General features: G+C 43.0%; 1 protein-coding gene across 2 annotated transcripts in view; it reads left to right on the top strand.

The window, feature by feature from the left end:
- Positions 1-9,444: 9,444 nt before the first annotated feature.
- Pgant9 (polypeptide N-acetylgalactosaminyltransferase 9) overlaps positions 9,445-25,934 on the top strand; it is a gene marked incomplete at its 5' end in the record, with an annotated part of 37,336 nt that continues 20,846 nt past the window's right edge. For both annotated transcript variants that reach the window (XM_069329988.1, XM_069329989.1), the window contains 4 exon segments: positions 9,445-9,593; positions 12,996-13,178; positions 13,951-14,136; positions 15,265-15,393. In XM_069329988.1, the coding sequence (XP_069186089.1) occupies positions 9,445-9,593; positions 12,996-13,178; positions 13,951-14,136; positions 15,265-15,393 (647 nt within the window).

Genomic DNA, 25,934 nt, shown 5'->3' with positions numbered 1-25,934 from the left:
ATTCCTAATTCAAGTTTCTAAATGCCGTTCTTATGTTGGCCAACCTGGCATATGCCGCTGATATTATTTTGATGAAGGGAGCCGGTCGGCCGAGCGGACAGCACACTTGACTTGTGATCCTGTGTTCCTGGGTTCGATCCCTGGCGCCGGCGAGAAACAATGGGCAGAGTTTCTTTCACCCTATGCCCCTGTTACCTAGCAGTAAAATAGGTACCTGGGTGTTAGTCAGCTGTCACGGGCTGCTTCCTGGGGGTGGAGGCCTGGTCGAGGACCGGGCCGCGGGGACACTAAAGCCCTGAAATCATCTCAAGATAACCTCAAGATGTGGGCTTCACGGGACAGGTTTGGCGAGATATCAACCCTCCCCCCCGGTCTTTCTCACACTGATTCATGAAGAATGTCATCTCCCAAATTATACCTTGTATCTGGCCTTCTGCTCCCTAAACTTATCTTAGTTACTTTACATTTTCCCGGGTTAAACTCTTAACAACCATTGGTTGGATCATTCCTTCAGTTTGTCCAGGTCATCTTGAAGCCTCATGTTGCCCTCCTGTCTTAATTCATTTTCATAATTTTGGCATCAGTCAACAGACAGAGATCAATGAGCCTATAAGCTCTTGGAAGATCATTTACGTATATCAGAAACAAGATAGGTCCGAGTACAGAGCCCTGTGGGACTCCACTGGTGACTTCATGCCATTCTGAAATTTCACCCTTCACGGCAACTTTGCTTCCTATTACTTAGGTACTCCCTTATCCACTGGAGCACCTTACCAGTTACTATTGTCTTTCTCCAACTTGCTTACAGCCTTTTATGGGGTACTGTGTCAAAGGCTTTCGGACAATTCAAGAAAATGCAGTCCACCCAGCCTTCTCTTTCTTGCTTAATCTTTGTTAATTGATCGTAGAATTCTATTAGACCTATGAGGCAAGATTTTACCATCCCTGAACCATCCATTCTTGTGTTTTCTGTTCCCGAATTTGAGTGTGATAGAGGGGAGGGGGGGGGGGAATATAGGTATTAAATGCGTACCTTGAACCACGTGAGAGACTTGTCTGCACTCCTTACGCATACAAGTCTGTATGCGTTAAGAGTGACTGACTTCGTCAAATGTGCCACATTTTGTGATGCCTATCCTAATTCTGGCTGGAACTAATATATCATATGGATTAGGTGCTGTAGATATATATACCTCTGTACACCAGTAAATTTAACAGGAATTGAGAGGCTTGCCCAAAGCCCTAGCTGGAGGCAGCACAACTAGGGGATCAGCGTGGTCCTAGCCTCATACAGCTGCCACACCTCTTCTCGATGGTCAGCTGCCTAGTGATGGACCTCTTGTTATATGTAACTTGTTTTGCACTTGAAATCCTTTTCCTTTCTCCTGTACTGGTTTTTCACTACCGCCTTTACCGTTTCTCTTCATCAGAGAATTCCGGTTTTATTTGTCACAGGTGCATGTGGGGCACACTCCCGTGGGTGGTCACTGTAAACAGCCTACCGCCTCAGCCGTTAGGCTTCCACTCTCGCACCTCGAATATTTCTTCTCGGGGGGAAAAAACTACTTTACACTTCAAAGCTTAATTGTGTTGATGTTTTTCTCACTAGTTGTCACTTCACATTGACACTGTTGCTCAGTACTGGCTCTCCTAGGTTCAATTAACCACACTGACACGACAATGAAGCTCTAGATCACCAGGCTACGTGCTCTGGCTCACGACTCGACTCTACTCGACTGTATGTGTGTGTTGCCCAAGTAGAAGAAAACAGGATTCGAACCCAGGCCGCCAGGGGTCTCCCATTCTATCCTCATAAAGGCCGAAAGTGATTCCATGCTCCTGCCAAACCCCTTGTTTGTGAATGAAAAACTGTTTACCGCGACTCACAACTGATGACGTTCTAACATTTATCAAACAGTGCTTCGCTGACGACTTTTGTTCAAATCGCAACTCTATAACTGCTTCACCCACGTACCACAAATAGTCGCCAACAGAACCTTAGCAATGCCTAAATATGCACAATATGCTAATATGTAATATTATTATTATATTTGAGAAAATTCCTATTTTGAATGAACAGCATATTAAAACTTAAATGCGTCTTTGGGGTCGACCGCTGAATGGAATGAACATAGACTGAGGACGGGTTGGGTCTCCCCCATCAATAGCACTAGTACTCTGACCACTGTACCAGCGATCTATAAATACTACAGGTGTTGGTTGGTCGTGAAACCTATCCGCCAAAGTTCCATAATTAACCAACACCCGACAACACTCGTGGCGGGTTGTGGCCCAGTTATTTAATTACGTACTCAATAACAGACGAGTGATTGACATTGACGATGACGTTTGTGTCGGGCTTAATATCCATCAACCACTGGAGGGTCATTAAGGCCACACAAGTACACTACTGACCACCCAGCAAGAATACTAAAGTTCTGTACATAATGCAGGACTGAAATCAAAACCTTCACTATATATATATATATATATATATATACACACACACAGGCACACACACTCGGACACACACACAGACAGAGCACAACAAGTGGGGAACACATCTCGGTGTACACTGTGAACACTGAAGAGTTACTAGTGCGTGATGGAGGAGGAAACCACTGAAGCCTCGCCTTCATGCCTCAGGGTGGCTGGAAGCCCTCCTGGACCGCTTGGCGCGCAGCCCCACCCGCGTCGTCGCCCCCCACATTGCTAGGATACACGCCCGTACCTTCAAGTTCAATTCGAGACCCCTGCAGTCTATGGCAGTAGGAGGGTTCACATGGGACCTCGCGGTAAGCTGCTTCACGCTCAACAATGTGCGCTTAAAGCTTTCTTCCTCTTGGGTATTTGCGAGTTACCTTTTGATCGTCGATGGCCACAGTGGCTGCCGGTAACGTGGCCGGTTTTAATCGAATTGGGCCAGTTGCTCCCAATTGGGCCCCGCGCTAGGGTAATCTACTCTAGTCTTGTCAAGCAAAATTGGCCTCCAACAGTCAAACCTGTAAAGGCTTGTCATAACCCAACACAAACTTGCAAAATCCCCAAAGACTGCCGAGTAAGAAGCAAGAAAGATAACTTCTTTTATATACCAAATCAACTTGTAGAAATTCGTAAAAAACATGTTTTTAAAAATACTGTTCACTTAATTTTATGTTTAAACATTCAAAAATTAACATGTTAAATAAATCATATAAGCCTGATGGTGTGCAGCTGTGAGCACAACCCGCAGCTGGTCCTGGGCGTCCCTGCAAGATTTCGATTTTGGGACACACGTGGAAATTCCATTCACCTGGGCTCTAGGAGACTCGAATCGCGGACCCCGCGCGTGAGAGGCCCAAGCTCTATCGACCGAGCTATTGAGAAGTGTTAATAAGAAAAGTGTTTTATTAAATATGGAAATCTTTACCGGTCACGTACCTTGATTGACATGTGCAATCGAACGGCTCTCGACTCCACACAAGTCAGACACGCCTCTGTTGCCGTTGATGGGTTGAGAAGATTATAGTTTCTGTTGCTTTTAAATTACATGCATAAAGTTTCTTGACTATGTATATACATGAACGTTTCTTAGGTTTCGGTGTATTGATGGATTACCGTCATTTAACACCATGTAATGGTGTATGTCAGTGCTGTAAGTATAGGTAGTATTGGAACAGTTGCTACACTCATTACCTTTAGTGAGGCTGGAAACACTGGGCATAACGGAGAGTTCTAAAACTTGTAAATACTGTATCTGTAAATGTGTGTTTAATGAATGAAATATTTGTGATAACAAATGATAGTATTACAGAAAACGCGAATCATTACTTCATTTGTTGATGTGTAACTTCAACTTTTTCTAGCCAATGGTGCTGCAAACAGAACACAAGTTTGTCTTCCTCTTCCAAACCTTTTTTTCACCACACAGTCCCCTCACCCCTTCTCCCCCCCCCCTCCCCCTTCACTTCTTCCAACCCCCACCCTTCCCCTTCCGCCCCATTACCACCCGTCGTAAGATACATAGGTTTCACCACATTGTTTGGCGTCGAGTAAGTAAATGAGGTGTGTTCTAACTGCAGCATGTTTGGTGAGCGTGGTGTGTTGGTGGCGGGGTCTTCATGAGCACGTGTGTTTGTTTACCCCCTGCACCACGTGTGTTTGTTTACCCCCTGCACCACGTGTTTACCCCCTGCACTACGCCTTCCTTAACGCTCTTCATGATGCTGCAATTGTAATGAAGGGTCCTGGTAGTACAGTCGGGTTCGTTCCCGACTCGTTCGAGCATTCCAGGTCCGAATCCCGGGCGGGGTAGAAATGATTGGGAGAATTTCTCATCACCTAATGCCCGTGTCCACCTAGCAGTAAAGATACCCAGGAGTTAGTCAGCTTGTTGTTGGGCTGCATCTTGATCCCCCCCCCCCCATTAGCGTGGAAGGGGGGGGGGCAGGGGCAGTAATTCGACCCTGGTTGGGGGGGGGGGAGAGTGACTTTGATATAAGCATAACATGTTTGTATAAATTGACTGCCTGTCCACCGACAGTAATAATAATAATAATAATAATAATAATAATAATAATAATTCATTACGTTTTATGTCAAATCAACTGTGCGTCCAATTAACACCAAGAATACAGCGTTGCTGGAAATATATCAGAATTTTATAATTTTGCAAGGTTTGTTTCTTCTTTGGGTATATTTGGGTAATTTTACGTGTTACTTCAGCATGTAAATCTTGATGAATGTTTAGTAAGCGACCAGATGTTAGGCCAAGAACATGAACTGACTAAAGCTGAAGGATGTCGTTAGGAAAGACCTGAGTAAATACTGGCTTGCACACAGGGCTGTTGATCTATGGAACAAATTACCGGGTAGCATAATAGACGTAGGATAGTTGGATTGTTTCAAGCTTGGGTTAGACATATATTAATAGGTTTAGGCTTATATCAATAACTTCCTCGTATGGGTCAATAGGCGTTCTGTAGTTACTCTTATTCTGGTGTTATCTTTTAGATAAACCTGGTTATTGTTGTGGCTGCTTCCCTGGAGGCTTAAATCAAGGTAAAAAACGGTAAATGTTAGATGAGTAGGAAGGTAAGAGAAATGTGTACCCGTGTTGCCAACGTCGTATGTACACTGGAGGTTGTCCTGAGGTATGGAGAGGCGGTAATGTATAAAATTAAGAGCTGAAGATATGTCCTTGAGGGACACCTTTATTGGTTAAAAAAAAAGTCTTTCGGAAATTTACAAGATTGTCAAGTAGTAGTTTAGACAAGTTTCGGCCCAAACCCGATTTTAAGCGCATTAAAGATAACGAGAACAATATAACGTTGTACAAAAGCCCCGCGGGGGGTTGTACAAAAGCCCCGCGGGGGGTTGTACAATAAACGCTCGAATAAGATTTGCGGCAAAGCTGCTCGTCCAAACTCATACTTTATAATTCTACAAATTTCTTCAAATCAAAGTTCAAAGGCGTAACTACTACTGATTTTCCAACTAATAATAATGTCCAGGGGGTCCCATAGTTCACATCCATACAAGTAACTGTACTTCTGAGCAGGAATCTAGATGACCAGATTTACTCATAATGACATAAATGTTCTGACTGCTAACAAAAATATGCACAGGACCATCAGATTATGTTTGAAACAAATACGTCCATGAATGACGTGCTTCTCTTTGCTCAAACAGTAATTTAATATATTCTCGAACTGATAAATGTATCGGCATCAAGATGCACAATGAAATCGCCCAATGAAGTACAATGCCAGTTTCTCTTCCCGTAAGAATATTCCTGAAGAGTCATTTTGTGTGATGTAAACACAAGATTATGGTCAGAAGAGCCAGGAGGTGGAGTAGTTGGGGGTCAGTGTTGTATGCGTGTGTGTTGACACTAAGTATATTTATGTAAAGTAGCCGAACTGGTTTAGTGCTATTTTTGCATAATTACTTGTAATGGATTTATAATTACATAAAAGTGCTTGTACCTTATCCAAAGCAGTATTTTTATTTTTTAATGTCCATCCAAATGTCTGTTTCAGGCATTTGGATTGTAGGCTATACTTCGATAAATATTTGATGTTTAAGCAATGGCATTACTTTGTACTGTACTTTGGTGAAGTAACTTAATATTTTGTATGAAGAAGTTTCAAAATACATATATAATACGCTTTTTTTTTAAAGGGAAGAAGTAATGGTTTAAATTCATTGTATGTATACAGTATAACATTGTGTATATACAACATAACATTGTGTGTAGATGGAATAAGTGTATACACAGCATAACATTGTGTATATAAAAGTATAACCTTGTGTACATATAATATATATGGCCTACTTTACACTCCAGGCTGGTTGGAACCCCTCCTTGAGAGACTAGTCAAGGACCCCCACACTGTGGTATCCCCTGATATTGATATAATAACAGATGACACATTTATGTACACATACAACCAGCTGCTTGGAGCAGTGGGGGGGTTTGAATGGAACCTCCAGGTAAGGTGTTGCCTGGTCTCCTTCAGTTCCTCAATCAGTGTCTGGGGTTCAGGAGTTGTGTACTAGTATGTGTATAGTTTGTTTGGTATATACATACAAGTAGATGCAAGTTGTTGACCCGCAGACAGGTCCGGCTAACACTGCATGATGCTTGTCTAACATAAAGTCAAATTCCTCAAGTTTTTATCGACAGATACTGATGTTATCAGTGGTGAGCGCTTGTGGCCTCAGCGTGGCGGGAAGAGAGCAGTTTTTGGCACTCTAGAAGCAACAGTAATTGTTTTTTTTCCTGGTACAGATTTTAATATCGAGTGTTGCAGTATAAGGTCATTACTGTAGGTCATTCACGGACATAAATGTGTTAAATATGGGCTTACTTAATTTTTTTTAAGATTTTTTCTTATTCTGTCATTACTTTAAACAGCAAACGCCAAGTGAAAAAGTTCGTTATCACTATTTTCGTAAATTGCGACAGTTGAGGTAAAATTCATACTTAAAGATCTGTTGTTTTGAGAGCATTTATTTTCACAACTTTTCTCATTTATTTCGTAAATGTATATTCCGAGTGAGTTAGCTTTACTCCTCCATTTCCTGAGGCATAACAAGGGAAAGGTACTTTTGACAAACTTTGGCTTCCTGCCCCCGTCGAGGTCACTAGAGATGGTGGCTGGCTGGCCTTCGGGTAAATTCGAGTAAAATTCACAAAACTGTGTGTAAATCCCAGAAGCACGTCGGCATTTGCTTTTGTCTGTTGTACAACATAGCGGACTCCTTCGCCTTGGTGTCCTTCCTACTTTTAAAGCTGAAAGCCTAGGATAATGTAAACACAGCTATTGGATAGGATAAATGTCGCAGTCGGACGAGAAAGTAATGGGTCGATTATAATTAAGACACGTATGGGATAAGAAAGATCTGGTTTTAAAATGAGGTTTTGTACAGTTGCGCTCTGATACGTGGCAGGCAAGTGCAGTCCTGGGAGAGACTATGGGGAAGGTGGTCCGACGTCGTGTGTCGCAGCGGGAGGTTGTCTTATGTGGTAGTGTTAGGCCTGGTAGGGCGGGTGTATTCGGGAGCACGGTGTAGCAAAACGTCCTCTTACAAATTACATCGCTTTTCGCTCGAATGCGCACTCGGGCTAAAAATCGAAGTAATTCAAAATTAAATCGCCTCACGAAAGTGACGTACTGTCCCGTTTTCTGTTTTGGGTCGTCTGGCTTAGGCTGTTAGGTTAGGAGAGGAAACATTCAATTAACGGTTTTCATAACGTTTTGGAACCTTAGGGAAACTTCCTGTCGTCATTACCTACCAGAGGACCCTTAGCTTGCTGTTTTGAAGAAAAGAAAATCCCAAATTTAATTCGAAAATAAATTTTCATTTTGAATTATGTCTATTTTTAGCCCGAGTGCGCATACGAGCGAAAAGCAACGTAATTAGTAAGAGAACGGGTTGCATACGCCTCTGACTGCCGTGTGTGTCCTGGTATGTGGGGTCTCCTCGTTACTGAATTGTTTGGTGTAAGGAAAGTACCGCGATGAATGTTGGAGGGAGAGGAGAGGATGGAACAGAAGTAGAAGTAGAAGTTTAAAAGGCCACGAGGAATAGCTTACGGATTATGGGTAAGACGAAGGATGAACACTGGCTATGGATGAAGGAAAAATAACTAGAGGTACAGCAGAAAGTAGTAACAGGAGCAGGAAGAGACTTTAAAACACTATAGTAATTAAAATAGTATAAGCAGTAAAGAACTTGTGCAATATAGAAATGAAGTAAAGGGGTAGGTAACCTGTGAATGTTAGCAAGTGGCAATCCGAAATTTACCCGAATTTGCCCGAGGGGCCACTAACACTAATGGCCTCGACAAGGACAGGAAGCCGGCGGCTTGTCGAAGATCCTCCCCCTCCCATTTGCCTTGATAAATCTCATGTCTTCAACACCAATCCGTAAGCTAGCGAGAGAAGACGTGCGTCGGACCCCATGGCTGGTCGACGTCCTGTGATGAACAGCGTAATTCATTGATGACTTAGCGGGGAAGGAACCAACCGTGGCAGATTCAGGAACTGTGTATTCCACGTAAGGGGTGATGACTAAAACTGGAAGAGGAATAGTGGCACAGGAGACGGTTAAGGAGAGACTTGGCCATAGTGAGTAATAAGGGCACAGTGGGCACTTGGCGGAGGAGAGGCGCGCTGCTGCTTCATATGGTATTGGTTGCGTGACGGCTCTTCTGACGATGACTACCCGAGCGGTTTTGGAATAAGGTGCTGAAGTAAACCCATGGAGGAGGTAGTGGGTGTTAAGCACACGGGGTGGGATCACATGGCTGGAGTTTGCAAACACCAGGTGTCAAGTAGGAGTTAGCGCAAAGAAGTCGGTGCATGGGCGATGCGATCAAGTGTGATGTGAATGTGTAAGTCAGGTTCATAAATGGATGGAAGAACGGTGTGTGGACTAGTGGGAGCTGTGTCCGCTGTGAAAGGAGAGCTGTAAATGCAGTCCTGGAGAGTTGTGTGTTTCCCAACGTTTCTTGCGGCGCTGCAGACTGACGCTCCCAAATGGGAGGCGGCGGCTTGTCACTAGAGACAGGTGGAAGGGTAGAATTTGTCAAAGAGACGAATCCTGGGAGGAGGAAGCCACGGTGTTAGGCAGGGCTGCTAGGTACGATTGCGTGCATACCCATTATTCGCTGCTGCCGTAGAGGGCGTGGATGGGGAGGAGGACGGGTCACATGGAACTGCCTTAAAAACAACGCGGAGGTGGGGAAAGTCCGGGAGTGTTTTTAATTTTTCCTTGTACAAGTTCTTAAAAACATTCCGCGTATTACAACTTTGCTGTGTTATCATGCCTTTATTATTCCATGTTTCTTGTGAATACCAGTTTGTGATTATATTTGTCATATCCGAGGTTTGGTGAGTGTAAAAGGGAAAGCCTCATATCTTAGGAACAGCATGGATTGAAGGCTCCATGTCACAGGTTGGTTGGAGCCCCTCCTGGATAGCATCGCACGCGACCCCACCACTGTGGTCTGCCCGGTCATCGATGTTATTGCAGACGACACCTTCGCGATCAGACTGTCGAAACCCAGAGATGTCCAGGTCGGCGGCTTCAATTGGGGACTCATTGTACGCACCTGAGCAACGCTGTCTGCTCGACCTGTCCATTTAATTCCCCTCACATCATCACTACCACAGCTTCTACTTGCCATATTTCTAAGCTCACAAACGGGCAAATAAAACTAGCCTGTTTCACGCTTCCATAAGGAGTTTCATATTTAAAATGCTTTAGCATAGTTGACGATCGTATTCATAACCTTGGCTTGGGGACTGAAATATAGAGTTTTGGCATAGTTTACCAGGAAGACTCGGGTTCAGGAGGGCTTAAATAATTAACGAGCAGGATGGACTGTGACATGTGGAGTTAATAACACAAGTTTGGCCAAATTATCAGTCCAGTAGGTTTGTCGAATGTAGCTTCCTTGGCCTCTGTTAGGTCAAATTGTAGATGATCTTAGCATATCCAATTACAGGCGGCTCTAATATATTAAATTGCAAAGCTTACTTTATTTCACACACAAATTGCAAGATACACTTCCATTTACTGAACGAAGACCAATAAAATGATGGTTTGAGGTTACTGCCACAACAGGCGTAGAGTAAGTTGTTGTATAGGATCTCTCTAACAGGAAGCTACGTACTAAATATCGTCATCTCGAAATGTTAATATTTGTTAAAAAACCTATTTTAGGTTATAGAGAAAGGGACCGTATGCTTTTCTGTATTTGGAATTTGTTAATGATATTTTAAGTAGGTATATGACAGACCTAGTAATGCTAGAGGACCTGGCAGACCTAGCAATGCTACAATACCTGGCAGACCTAGCAATGCTACAATACCTGGCAGACCTAGCAATGCTACAATACCTGGCAGACCTAGCAATGCTTCAGGACCTGGCACATTAGTGGTAATGCTAGATACAAGGCGTTCCTCATAGGTACACACCAAAACAAATGAATTAAAATTGTCAACAATTATAAATAACAAGAACTTCAGTTATATATTGGAAATTTGCTTTTATCCTGGTACTAGGCTATAGACTACTCTGCCGTCCAACCCTGCTTGGTAGGACTGAATACCCTGAGTTACTAAATGGTCAGCATCGTCTTGTGCCAATACAAACATATTTTGGTTCCCGGTTTATTGTGATGGGGAATTGGAATTTAGTGCAAATTTTGTATTTTTGCATTCGTATATATATATTTTTTGGATGTCACTGTTATGTTGTGATTTGTTTTATAGATGTGGGTTTGTTGAGTAATATTTAGTGTTCTTTTTCCGTGTTTGATTTTGTAATGATCAAACCTCTCTATAGTAATGAGGCTTTGACTGCAACATATTCTCACTTTGTTTTGAGATCTTGTAACAAATACCAGAGACGTATGTGGCTTAGTGTTAATTATTCGGGCAGTGTGTGTGTGTGTTTTTTAATTTGCATTTAGCCTCGCATTTACGCAACATTGATGATCGTTATCATGATTGATTTATGTTGCAGCAAAAGTACTCTCTTATGATTATCTTAGATTAAGACTAATATTGTTTTTGTTTTTACTAACTGGCAAAACAACTAAATTTCTTTTTTTTTCTGAGGAGGGTGTCTCCTCATAGGCTGTCGCACTATGGTACAGGTGCATAAATAGATGGTGTTTCACACATTTCCGCAGTACCATCAATTGTGCTTGCTCTAGGTATATGGTGGGCTATTTAGTTGTTAACTACATTTGGCAAAGTTTTCGTGATAATGTAGTGAAGTAGTTTTATTTTTTGTATATATAGCGAAGATGGTACTCATAAAATACCATCCGGCTCCCCTTCTTACCATAGGTTGGTTGGAGCCGCTGTTAGACCGCATTGGGCGTAACTGGACGGCGGCAGTCACACCTGTAATAGATGTGATCAGTGATGATACTCTTGAGTACACGTACTCCTCCTTCGTAGCTGTTGGGGGGTTTGACTGGAATCTACAGGTAGCCGCGAGGCCATATATTCCCACCATGTCCGCATGGCTGCTGCCGTAGATACCCCCATGACCAACGAACCAGAGCTGGTGCCCGAGATGATCTTGTACAAAGTTTCACTATATGCTCTTAAGATTGGCTTTAAGCGAATCTTAAGGCACAAATGTTTTGAATGTTATTGATCTCAATCCAGGCTCTTGGTTTTGGACTGGAATGTCAGAAGAAAATAAAATCCACCAGATTATTATTATTTCAATTTATTTTTTATATTAGTTACACAGTCATTGTAGTTAATGGCTGGTAGTCCGTAGTTGATGGCTGGTAGTTCGTAGTTGTAAGGATAACAATTGGTGTTGTATTTTTACAGGATTTTGTTTCGTTAAATTTAATAGCTCTGTTCTTTTAAGTACTGTAGTTATGTTAATTAAAAAAAAAAATATATATATATATATATATAATATATGACATATGACATATGACAATGTCAGACCACGGAGGAAAATGAAACAGGAATTGCCTTAAGTACTTTCGTATATTAAATACATCTTCAGAAGGAAGATGTATTTAACTTCATTCCTTCTGAAGATGTATTTAATATACGAAAGTACTTAAGGAAATTCCTGTTTCATTTTCCTCCGTGGTCTGACATTGTCACATTCTTAATCACGTGTTTATTTTCGTGATATACACACACACACTATATAATATATATATAATATAAATAAAATATGCTGGTGACTCTTTGGTTAGTATAATAAACCACAACTTAAACGAACAGGCGTTACACAATTATTTGTCGTGTATTGTTTTACAAACTTTGGGTTACAAATTTTATTTGTATAATTTATGTATCGTTTTAAGTACTTAGTGTATACATGTATTAAACAGTAACATTAATTTATGTCCTTGCTTTGTAATTTTGTTTTTCTCTTAGTTGTCCTGCGCATTGTAACATCATGCTTGCTTTCAAAACATCATCATGCATGTTTTTTCTTCTTTGGCTTGGCTTTTAATATCACAACTGCATGCCACAATAAAAACAATGTTAAATGCATAAATAAATGTAAGTTTTTATATTCATGAGTTAGTGTTATCTCGAATGTTCTCAAACATGATATAATAATCTATATTGGCATTATGAATGTGTTGATATTAATAAATCTTCGGTAATATTTCAACCTATGCTAGCAATGGCTATCATTGTTCATATTTGTTGCAATGTTCATTGGTTTCAAAGAATTTCCATTAAATATTAAATATATATAGTGTTGTCAAATAATGTCTATGATAGACATGTTCTAACGGAATCTATCAAATTTGCATGTATTATATATAATTACCAAGACAGGCTATTTACCCCAAAATCTCAATGGTTATCAACTATGTCTATAGAGAATTAAATTACATAAATAACAGTTGCAAATTATAAGCAGTAGGCTTTCAATCGTATTAGTGTGGCTCGACTACCATTAAGCGCGTGGTTAATCGGTTGTGTTCTCTGGGGCACGTACAGTTCAACTGGCACGCCATACCCAGCAAGGAGCGGGCACGCCACCAGCACCCAGCGGAGCCAGTGCGCTCCCCCACCATGGCTGGGGGCCTCTTCTCCATCAACAAAGCTTTCTTTGAAAGATTGGGAACATACGACTCCGGCTTCGACATCTGGGGAGGAGAAAATCTGGAGCTGTCATTTAAGGTGAGTAGGCTTTTATTTTCGTGCGTCTAGGAAATGTGAAATGTACTTTCAAACACACACACACACACACACACACACACACACACACACACACACACACACACACACACACACACACACACACACCTGTCATACCTAATAGCCAGAAATGCATTACTTGGCCTAGTAGGCAATGTTCGATTTGCCCAAGAGGCAGTGATTTTCGTTATTTTCACATTTCTCTCCAAATTATTTGTTTGTAACTTACACTTGTTTGTAACTTGACCATCTTGCAGGTAACCCCATTGGCAGTCCTGAATGATGGCTGTACTCTTCGGGAGGTGTTAGTTGTAATTAGTGCACCTAGCATTAGTGAAGAACTTCTTGGAATGTGGAATTCTATAGGGAGTGTTTGTGTGGAATTAACAGGCACATCTAATTTGGAGCATGTATATTACTCGTAATATGGTTGCTACGGTTTAATCCAGTTATTATATTAACATGCATTGCTGATTTAGTTATGTTAGGTTGGATTAGGTAGGTTTGGTCAGGTTTGGTCAAATTTGTTAGTTTTAACATATTTGATCAAACCTAACTTAAGTCAGTCAGTAATTCAAGTTCTTAATATTAATTCAAATAAATCAATTTAAAAAGAAACTTGTGAAAATAATGAAAATCACTCTGCCTGTTACGCAAATCGGGCCTTGCATACTAGTCCAAGTAGTGTGTTCTGTGGCTATTAGATTTGACATGTATGTAATATAAAATTAATGAAGACTTGTGTGGTTGGCAGACGTGGATGTGCGGAGGGACGCTGGAGATCGTGCCGTGCTCTCACGTGGGTCACATCTTCAGGAAGAGGTCCCCCTACAAGTGGCGCTCGGGCGTCAACGTCTTGAAAAGAAACTCCATTCGCTTGGCGGAAGTCTGGCTGGATGAATACAAGAAGTATTACTACGAGCGAATTGGATATGATTTGGTAAACTTTATTTTCTTGGGAGTTATTCTATTTGTTTTTCTTTTGGAAGTGCCTATTTTTGGGGGGAGGGGGTGGGGAGGGGGAATTGCCCATTTGGGGGGAAATTGCCCATTTTTCTATTTTATCAACAATGAAGAAATGTATGAATACACTTGTACATTTTTGAGCAGTGCATGCAAATTCTCCCCTTTGCGATGGTTCAATAAACCATTGTCCCTGTAAAACTCAGATTTATGCAACCTCTCTCATTGCTTCGAATCTCTCGTATATCCTAGTTTCTCTTAGTTGCTTTCTCGCTGTGCTCCCTTACACTCACTTTACCTAGAATACTTAGCTAAATGTTATCTCGCTTTCCCATAGATGATGTTAAAAATTCAGCTATTCGGAAACAAAAAGTTGCAAGTAGCACGGGCTATGGTGAGTCCGTTGTGGACTTACCTGGCACAGGAGCGGGTCTGTGAGATCTCGCAGATATCCACAACACTTACTAGAGAGCAAGGTGTTGTCAATCGTGGCGAGAGAATTCCTTCCCATAAAACATTCGCCCTTAAATATAGACACCACTGCCTACGCCATCCGTCATATTCTTAACGTTGTCCAGTCACCTCACCCCCAACGCCACAATGCATCCAGTTATTCCATACATTCCAGGAGCCTTTTCTTTAATGTGTTCATATAATCTCTAATTTTCCCTTTGTCCTCCTCACGTTCGATCGAAAATCAACTCTGCTCATTTTCAGTTATATTGTTGTTCCATCTTCTGTTTGCAAATCACTTTCTGCGGCAACGGTTATGGATATTTGACGAATCAAATTATTATAATAATTGGCCTACATTGTTCTTGCCTACGCATCTGTTACTAAGGCTCATTCACCCGAGAAAATATCATCTCTTTCCCGTGGACACAATATCCAAGAATGTCGTTGGTTCGACGTTAATATGACGTTGCTATTGGATATTGTGCCCACTTGGTTGCGTAACCTCGATGGGAGTCAGGCTTGTCAATTTTATATATATATATATATATATATATATATATATATATATATATATATATATATAATATTATATATTATATATACGGCTAATCCTAAGTAAATTTATATTTAATTATTATATTTCTTCCAGGGCGACTTCGGTGACGTGAGTGAACGGAAGAAGCTACGAGAGGGTCTTGGGTGCAAGTCTTTCAAGTGGTATTTGGAGAACGTGTACCCGGAGCTCTTTGTGCCGGGAGATGCTGTGGCTTCAGGAGAGGTGAGCGTCTTTAAGTCTCGTGTTGTGCCAGCAAGTTGTCGGTCTGACACACTCGCAACCATATTTAGGCTACTTCAGGCTTATGAGGCTAAATGCTTTACAAAATACTTTACAAGTTAGGAATATGAGTTATTTTACCAACAATGCTCGATATACACAATTATATAAAATAGGCATTGCTTAAAATATTCAACATTTTACGACATGGCGTGTTAATGGATTAATGTTGTATGTACATACATTTTCACACGTAAACACTGTGTATAATACTCGCCGTCCGACCGCCGTTAATACAATCAGTTCCGCTATATGATTTGTTCAAACGAGTCGCCTTACTCTTTCTCCACTCCCATTCCTCCTGTGCTCCTCGCCTCTCCCTCCTGACCGTGTTCAGCCATTTCCACTTCTACTTTCCCTTCCATGCATGTTTTCCTCTCCCTTATTTCCCCCATGTCTCTTCAATTTCCCCATCATCTTCTCCCTCCACTACCCCCTTATTTTCCAGCTCCTCCAATCCCCCTCCCTTTTCTTCCTTCTCCGCTCCTACTCCTCTCCAAGACGACACCTCCACTTTCCCCCTCACTTCTCTACACTTTCCCTACTTTTCCCCCTCTCCGTCTACTACACTTCCCTCCCCTCACACACACTTTTCCCCATCCCACTTTTCCCCTCCCTCTACTACACTTCCCCCACCCCCACTTTTCCCCCCCTCCCTCTGCTACTTCCCCACCTTTTCCACATCTAGGATTAACAATAAGTTGCCAAGAGCCTCTTATAACACCAAGTGAAGGTGTACCATGTAACTGCTGCGGTGGCCACTGGCGCTTGTCATCTGTATCTGTACAAATGTCTGTCTGAAGCTTAGAGCTTGATGCTTGGGGCTAGCCTTGTAAAGGCGTAAGAGCCGCTAATGAGAGAATTCATTTAAATTAATGCTAACGAGAGCTAGACTTAATATACCAGTCATTACAGCCTCATTACACTTTGCAGGATTAATGATTTTTATTCGGAAGTGTCATAAAGGGTTAGTGGTGTCCCAGTGCCTCCCGGAGGTGGGGGGGGCGGCACAACCCCAATGCCCCGCCTTCACAACGTCTGTGAAGTGAAATATTATGCGCCGAGTCCATAGACTTCATCGTTTTTTTATTTTTTATAATTCGGGGATTTATAGATAGAGCTAGTACATACAATACCTAAAACAACTAATACGCATAGCGTTTCGGGCAACTAGGGGGAAATAATCCTGATATTCACTGAATTGATTGAAAGGCTGGAGTATGAGAGGGAGAATGATTGTCACCCGAGTAGGGGAATGGGGCAGGCATATCACTGTTTATCCTAAAGACATATCATGGTAGTATAGACTACATTAGCATGAGACTACTAAATTAGACTATAATTGGTGCTGAAGTTGAAAGATATGATCTGTATAGGCTGACAAAAATGTTAACCTGTTCTGCTATGGAAGATAGAAGGAAATTAGGAGGCATAACTAAAGAACTGTACGAATAAATTGAAATGAAAAATGGATAATGGTCTTACTGGACCACCGACAGCATAAACGGCAAAATACAGATCTTCAACTAGAAAACAAACCCAGAGGAGTGATAAAATATTTCTGAAGAGTTATAAACTCCGGCATCACACCAGAGTGGTTTCTACAGACACCAGCAACAAACTTGAAGTAAACTTGGCAAATGAAAGCCAGAACATAATGAGTTTTATGTGTGACGTAAAAACAGCAAATAGTATTCACTTAATTGTACACATTCACGTGTTTTTTGTACATTTATTTATATATACAAGAGTTCTTACATTCTTGTACAGCCACCAGCACGCGTAGCGTTTCGGGCAAGTCCTTAATCCTAATTTTCACACACAGCTCCAGCACACATCCCAGGAAGCAGCCCGTATCAGCCCGTCTAACTTCCAGATACCTATTTACTGCTAGGTAAACAGAAGCATCAGTGTGAAAGAAACTGCCCATTTGTTTCCGCCTCCATCGGGGATCAAACCCGGACCCTTAGGACTACAGACCTCGAGCGCTGACCACTCGGCCGTCAGTGCTAAAGTGCTGAATAGAATGCCTTGTATAATTCCAGGCATAATTATTTTAATTAATGACCTCAGTGTAAAGCAATTCAGGGCACATGAATCTTCCTTCCTTTTTCTTCAGTGTGATTATCATCTCCCTTCTTTCTTAAAATTCTCTTCAGTGTGTTCTGTCCATCTGCTTTCAGTCATGTATATATTGCATCTTAACTTACTATTCCGTGGCCACATTATTAGCTTTTTGAAAGTAAAGGCGATTTATGTAGTAGTGCAGACACTCGGGCTGTTTTTACTGCTTAAGAACATCATTGAAGACATCTAAATTTATAGCCGTGATTCACACACAGAAAATATTATAAGAAAGAAGTTTACCTTTGTCAGTCTCGCCTCAGAGATAATGGCAACATTGCTTTCCTTTTAATCTGCTTAAACCAGTAATTTGTTAATAAGTTTACTGTTGATTTAAATATAGCTAGAATTATGCCTGAGCATTGTTGGTAAATGTGTTAAGGTTCATTGAAATTAATATCATAGTATATTTTTGTTGTATAAACAACGGGAATTTACTTTGTAAATCTAAAGAATTTATTTGTATTTTATAATTTTGATGGGCACTGGAATGTTTTATAAACTATATTCTATAAGAGCTACATATAGAACAGAGATGGTCAAATTACTTTTGTTCATTTTAGATCACAGTATTATACAGGTATAAAATTTAATAGGAAACTCTAATACAACGTTTTAGCTTAATATGTGGAACTGCATATAGTGTACAAATAGTATCAAGATAGCCACGAAAATTAAATTTATACGATATTTTAAAAACTAAAATGACACGAGCCAGACTTAAATATTGCTAAAATTGTGAAAAATCTCTCTTGCCTTTTATGGGCCTCATATTCATCTCTCACTTCGTTTTCTATACATACTGTTTTCATATTTTATCTTAATAATCATTTTCCATTTCCTATTGACTGTGTTGAAGCTGCTGCCCTGCTGAGCAGTAGAAAACTCTGATATAAGCTCATTTATCTCCATCATTTATTAAGAGACTAAAGTTCATCACATTGCTATTTCACCTTAAAAATTCTATTCAAGCACTTCTCGATCTGTTTCATTTTTTCAGTCGGATTCATCTCTTAACTGTGCTTTAATTTTCATTCAATTTATTTCATATGAGCATAGTTTCCAGTTTCTCTTTTTACAACAGTTGGCTGATCTAATAGTCAATATGCATGTCATCATTTTGTTTAATTTGCATGTTTAATCATTCATTGTTTTATTTTGGAAACCTTCATGAAGCAATTTCAAATTATAAAATAACCTTTCTGCTCAATGTATCAAGTACATTACCTAGTTAGTTTACCTTCATCTATGCTCCTCTGCTTCTCTTTACTTCATATACAGTACTGTTATGATTTCCTATCGGGTATAATCCAACACTGGGGAGGAAAAGTGGTGAAGTAACTTCCCTGGATGAACTTACCTAATTCTCTCGCTTTGGGGAAACAAGATCTACTTTTAGTACCTTTTTAATACTTTTCTAATACTAATATCATGACTTTTAATACCTTTCTCCTCTCCCCTACATAAAATTATTTCTTTACACTTCTCTAGCTCGGCTGTTTTATTATTTTTTTTTTTTTTAACTTTCACCAATTGTTTCAAGTTTTCCTCGATATCTTCGTGTTCAGGGGGCGGGGGGGAGGACTTGTCTGTGATAACCAATTTGTGGTATAAAGTGGGAAAGCTCCAGCTTGTAATGTCATCTTTTACTCATTTATTGTATTTACTCTGAAATAAAGTTATGCTTTTAGGTCACACTACTTCAGTGTGTAGTTTACACACGTCTCCTGCACCTTGTATTGTGCAATTTTGTGTCATCCTAGTTCACCCTGTTGCAGTGCCACCCTAGTTCACCCCTGTTGCAGTGCCACCCTAGTTCACCCCTGTTGCAGTGCCACCCTAGTTCATCCTGTTGCAGTGCCACCCTAGTTCACCTCTGTTGCAGTGCCACCCTAGTTCATCCTGTTGCAGTGCCACCCTAGTTCTCCCCTGTTGCTGTGTCTCCCTGGGTTCTCCCCTGTTAGCAAAGCATCATCCTAGTTCCTTCTGTTGCTCTTTATATCCTATTGCTAATAATTAATAATAATTATTTACAAGGTACAATGGGCATGTAAGATTACATAACATTGGTATTTTTACATTCTTGCAAAGCCACTAACACGCATAGCATAACAACTCTTGGCTGGACTATTGCATTGGACTACTCTTGGCTGGACTATTGCATTGGACTACCCTTGGCTGGACTATTGCATTGGACTACCCTTGGCTGGACTATTGCATTGGACTACCCTTGGCTGGACTATCACGCAATTCATCTAACTATTCATTCCTCATTATTTCTTCTCATTTACTAGCTATACACATCTGATTTCTGGGAATCTGGGGTTCAAATATGCAATTCTTTAGCCCTTTAGTGGAATAGAAAATGTTTTGCAAGTCAAATGATCTTTAACTTATCAGAGGGAATTTTTGTATTTAGTTCATTTATTGTGCATCCCATACCCACCATGTGTGGGTGGTAGTGGAAGGGTTACAGAGGCACATAATGGGCTCAGGGACTGAACCCCACAATTCATTTAGCTAAGCAAGTTACAATCTTGATAATCTAGTGAGGGAATGCAGGGCTATTTTCCTCATTTACTGGTGGGTGATAATGCAGCCACAGTATTAGATTTTGTAAGCATACAACCATATAAACATATTTATCATAATTATAATTAATTTTTCAGCATTTATTGTTTCCCCCTCGTAATTAAAACGATTATCATGCTCTAACTGGAAATAACAAATTGAAGGAATTTTTCAATTTTTTTTAAGTACAGTAATATAATTTAACATTTAAATTTAACCAAAATTTGAGTTTGTGCTGCTGGTGTTGCATGTGACTGCTGACTTGGCGTGGTTTTGGGCTGACTATTGGCTTTATAACACGAGTTTAAGAGTAGTGCACCTTCACTTTCTCGTCTTTTATCTGATTATTTGAGATTTAATTGTATTTATTTTACCACTATATATTTTTAATTTTTAGTTTTTGTACTTACCCATTTTGTACATTTTTTAGATATTTTGGGGGGGATTTATCCTTGATATCCATGCTTGGTGATGCTGGTAATAACTGAAGCTCGTATTTCCATGTTGCGTTGCTTACAGAACATAGTTTAGACATAAACAATAGATTCCCCCTCTTTAAGGGTAGAACTGAACTTAATTTGGAATATTTGGCACAATTCTTTCTGCTAAAAATAGTTTCCTTGTTTTGATTGATTGCTTGGATGAGTTAAATAAGAAAACATCTTGGAAAATCATTTCCTATAATTATCTTTATTCACTTATTATTTTGAATTTACTGTGTCAAACAAGTTAATATTTTATTATATTCTTATTTTAGAATTCAGTGATATAATAGTTATTGTACCTTCCTTAGGGATATATACACAGAGGTGTACTCCACTTCCCAATGTATATACTCTTAAGAGTTTACTTTAGAGCTGACTATGTCCTGGGCTAAAGTATACTTGCTGCTTGGCCAGTAAGCAATTGGGGTGTGCTTAACCCTGTAAGAGACTGATAGGCATTAAGCCCAACACACAGACTACAGCTCCATGTGAATTGTCATATACATTATATACATTCGAGACATAGTTTTATTCTTACAAGCTGGTCCCTTCCCCCCCCCTCTCCCAATCCTTGTCCCATACCATATCCCATGTGTTGTCCGAAGACATTTCCATGCAGCTTCCTCACACACAGCACATAAGGTGATAGGGATGGGGAAGAATGTAAAATGGTACATAACAGCAAACCAGCAAAATCATTAGAGGAAGAGGGAGTAATGGACAAAGGATGTGGAAACATGTTCCTGAAAATCGTTTACACTAACATAATTGGAGTGAAATAAACAAAATACTGAAGCTAAACGATATAATACCACTCAAGATGACAGACTGTTGCACTAACAGACAAAACTTGAAATTATTTCCCCCTCCCCGCTCAGCTCGTTGTCGCCGTGTGGGGGCTTAGTGGGCGGCTGCCGGAGTGTGATGCTCCTTGGGACAGTCCTCTGTCCTTTTCTAGCCTTGTGCTCCTGCTGCCGTCCTCTCCAATTCTGCTGGGCATCTTTTCCTTTTCCTTCTGTTTCGTTTTTCTCCCCCCTCTTCTCCTATCTGCTTGCCGTTTCCTGCCGACCTTTTGCTCGTTCTGGTTCTTCCCTTGGACTTCTTCTATTTTGACGCCCGGGTGCTTGAGGAGGCATACTCTTGCACCCGTAGAACTGCAGTACCCGACGTCGAGAGCGAGGGGAACCTTTTATTGTCAATCCCCACTTCGTCACTGAACCCGATCTCGACGGACTGTCGGTTTCTTAAGGTGGCGTTTGTGGGGCGTATACTCGCGACGCACCCCTAGGAGGCCCCGACAGGATCGGCGATAGCTTCTTGTTGGGTGTCCTGCCTCTAATTGTGGCTCCATGGTGGGTGTGGGGGCACATTCGTGAGTGAATTATTTCTTTCGTCAAGATGATTACCCCTGCTTCGGCTTCTTCTGGTTTACCTTCTCAGGCTCGTGGGGTGGGCGACCAAGCCCCCGAGTCGGTCCGTATTGGAAGACCGGGCTCTGTAGCCTCCGCTGCATTGGGCCCCGACCTTGCTCCTCCTTTGGCCTCTCTGACTCCTTCCTCTGGCTCCCCTCCCTCCTCTGTGGTTGGGTCGAGCCCCAAGCCCCCAGTGGTGACTACCTCGTCCCCTGGCGTGGCTCCTTCTCTAGTTGTAACTACTGCGCCTTTTAACCCCTCTCTCTCTGGGGGTTCTCACCGCCGTCTTCGTCACGGCCGCCCTCGCTCGATTCCTTCCAGTTCTGCTACCTATCAAGCCTTGTTTGGCCCCGCTTCGTGGGCCAAATATTTTGATCTCCTCCCTCTTGATTCTGCGCCTCCTGACGATTTCTCCCTCCATCGACATCTCATTGATTCCGTGGATGCCTCCATTACTTTCAACCCCACTCGTCTCGGTACACGTGTCGTTGCTGCTCCTTCTCAGGATGCTGCTTCCCGCTTGGCTGCCTTATCCTGCCTTGGCGAGACCCCCGTTCGGGTCTCGAAGAACGTTCAGTTGAATGCCAGTGTTGGCACTATTTTGCTCCCGCCCCATGTTGCGACCGGTGTTCGGGACCTACGCGACTGCCACGACGATATTCGACATATCCTCGCTGCCCAGGGCCATTCTATTCTCCAGGTGGACACGTTTACTCGTCCCCCTCGTGGTAGTCGCCGTCAACCCCTCCGGGTTGTGAAGATTACCTTTGATGGTAGGACCCTTCCACCCTCTGTCATTCTTGCTGGTGCCAGGTGCTCTGTCCAGGAGTACATTCCTTCTCCTCGGCTCTGCAACAAGTGCTGGAGGTTTGGGCATGGTGCCCTCCGCTGCTCCGGGACTGTCTCTCTCTGTCCTTTGTGTGGTGGCGAAGGTCACTCTAAGTCGGAGTGCGCTTCTCCCCAGGCTCGTTGCCTCAACTGCGGTGAGGCCCATCCTACCTTCTCCCGTGCGTGTGTCCATTACAAGCTTGAGGCAGCCGTCCTCAACTTGAAGCACCGGGAGCGTTTATCTTTTCCTGAGGCGAGGCGCCAGGTTCGCCGGCTCCCGCCTTATGCTAATATCTCTTATGCTCGCGTGTTGCGCTCTTCCTCTCCTCGTCCTTCCCGCCTTCCTCAGACTCGCAACCGTTTCCAGGCCTTGGACCCTGATGCGCCCACTGCCCCCTCCTCTGTCCCTTTGGGTTCTCTCCCGAAGGATCCTCCTCCTGGTCCTCTGTCTGGGGTTCCCCTTCCTTCTACCCGGTCTGTCGTGTCTTCTGTGTCTTCTTCCTCGTCCCCCTCCGATCCTCCTTCCCATCCTCTTCCTCCATCTATCGGCTCTCCCCGCCGCCTGTCGGTGCGGGCGGATGTCCATCGCTCTCCTAACGGCCGTCGTGTGTGCTCTCGTTCGGCTTCTCCTGTTGAGACACTGGAATCCGTTGCCCGGTACGTAGTTGCTGGGACACCGGTCTCTTTAAGTCAGAAGCGTAAGCCTGGCTCCTCTCCTTCCTCTTCCCCGGCGGGTAAGAAGGCTTCGCTTTCTTCCTCAGCTCCTCCTTCTGGCTCTGTTGCTCCTTCCCCTCCCGTTTCAGTGCTTGCGCCCCCTGTTCCTGCTATGGAGGTTTCTTTGGCCCCTGCTTCCCTTTCGGTTGCTGCTCTTGCTGGGGTGCGCTCCTCTCTTTCTACTCCCCCTCTTCCTGCTGCTGTCCTTGACTGCTCCTCTCCGTTGTCTCCTCCTCCTCCTCCTCCTCCTCCTCCTCCTCCTCCGGACCCTGCCCGCCCACCTCTGATCTGTTCTCCCGTTTCCTTCCCTCCGTCTTTGCTCAGTTTACCCATGCCCCCTAACCCTGACTTTGCTGACCCTGATCCCGACCCTGATATTCTTTAACGTGCTCTGTTGGTCTTTCGCCTTTGTTTCTTCCTTGTTCTCTGTTTTTGTCCTTTCTCTTCTCGTCGTTGTCCATTCTTCAATGGAACGTTCGAGGTTATTACGCCAATTTCCTCGAACTCCAACTTCTGGTTTCGCGGTTTTCGCCCCTTTGTGTCTGTCTCCAGGAGCCGATGCTTGGTGCTCGTCCTGGTCGTTTTCGTGGCTATTCCTTTCTCTCCCCCCCCCCAGCCATTGCTGGGGCTTCTAATTCTTCTGCTCTCTTGATTCGGGCTGATGTTCCCTTTGTTCCTTTACTTTTTCCTTCGCCTCTCCATTGTTCTGCTGCTCGTATCTTTGTGGGGAAATGGTACACAGTTTGTTCCATTTATCTCCCCCCGAGTGTCCCGCTCTCTCTTCCTGATTTGAAACACCTCCTAGACTCCTTGCCGGAGCCTGTGCTCCTGCTGGGTGACTTCAATTGTCGTCATTCTCTTTGGGGTGACGTTCTGACGAATACCCGGGGTCGCCTCCTTGAGCCGTTTCTCCTCTCTTCTTCCCTGTCTCTTCTGAATTCTGGTGAGCCCACTCATTTGGACTCTCGAACTCGCACCCTTTCTTGTCTTGATCTTTCTCTCTGCTCTTCTTCTCTTTACTTAGATTTCACATGGCAGGTTCTTGATGACCTCCATGGAAGTGATCATTTCCCCATCCTTGTTTCCTTTTTCTCTTTTCGCCCTTCCCTCTCTTTCCCTAGGTGGCAGTTTGCTAAGGCGGACTGGACCCTATTTTCCCTCAGTGCTACTCTCTCTGACCTCTCCCTTCTGCCCCTCTCTCGCGCTCTCCTCCTTTTTCATGACACTGTCTTCGACGCTGCCCTCCGCTCTATTCCTCGCTCTTCCTCTCGGGGTCCACGGAAGTGCGTTCCCTGGTGGAATGCGGACTGTGCTCGGGCTGTCCGCTGTAAGCGTGCAGCCTGGAAGAAGCACCGCCGTAGGCAGACGACCGATTCTTTTCTTTTCTTTCGGAAAGCGAGTGCGGTGGCCCGTAGGGCCATCCGTACGGCTAAACGTGAATGTTGGGCATCTTATGTCTCGACAATTACGTCCGAAACCCCTCTGGCCCAGATCTGGAAGCGTATCCGCAAGATAGCGGGTAAGTTCGTTCCCGATGTTTCACCGGTCCTTCACCTCCATGATACTCTTGTGGCGGACCCGTTGCAGGTCGCTTCCGAACTGGGTTCCCACTTTTCTTCTGTTAGCTCTGGTCTTCATCTTCCCCAATCTTTCCTTCTTCGTAAACCTGTCCTTGAGTCTCGTCCTTTAGATTTCTGCACTCATCTTCAGCTTCCCTATAATGATCCCTTCTCTCTCTCTGAACTTCGTTCTGCCCTGGCCCTCTGCGGTTCTACGGCGGCGGGCTCCGATGGTATTCATTATGAGATGCTTCGCCATCTCCCTCCGAGCACGTCTCAGTATTTACTGAGTCTGTATAATCGGATCTGGGAGTCGTCGTCAGTCCCTGAGGACTGGCTCGATGCCGTTGTCCTCCCTGTTCGCAAACCGGGGTCTCTGGGTACTTCCCCTAAGGACTTTCGCCCTATTGCTCTCACAAGTTGTGTCTGCAAACTCTTTGAACGTATGGTTAACGTTCGTCTGATGTGGTTCCTGGAACACCATCACCTCCTCTCCCCTTCTCAATTTGGTTTCCGCAAGTGCCGCAGCACGACAGATGTCCTGATGAACTTGGAGGTCTATATTCGTACTGCTTTTGCTGCGAAGACCTCCGTTGTTGCCGTCCTTTTTGACCTAGAAAAGGCTTACGACACCACTTGGCGTTATCATATCCTATCTCAACTTCATTCTTTTGGCCTTCGTGGTCATCTCCCTCTCTTTCTCCGCAGCTTCCTCTCTCGTCGTTCCTTTCGGGTGCGCCTTGGTACCGCTCTGTCTCCCTCTTTTCAGCAATACGAAGGTGTGCCCCAGG

Source organism: Procambarus clarkii, chromosome 23 (assembly GCF_040958095.1).
Source record: "Procambarus clarkii isolate CNS0578487 chromosome 23, FALCON_Pclarkii_2.0, whole genome shotgun sequence".
NCBI classification, from domain to species: Eukaryota; Metazoa; Arthropoda; class Malacostraca; order Decapoda; family Cambaridae; genus Procambarus; species Procambarus clarkii.
This window is presented reverse-complemented; position numbering and strand designations above follow the sequence as displayed.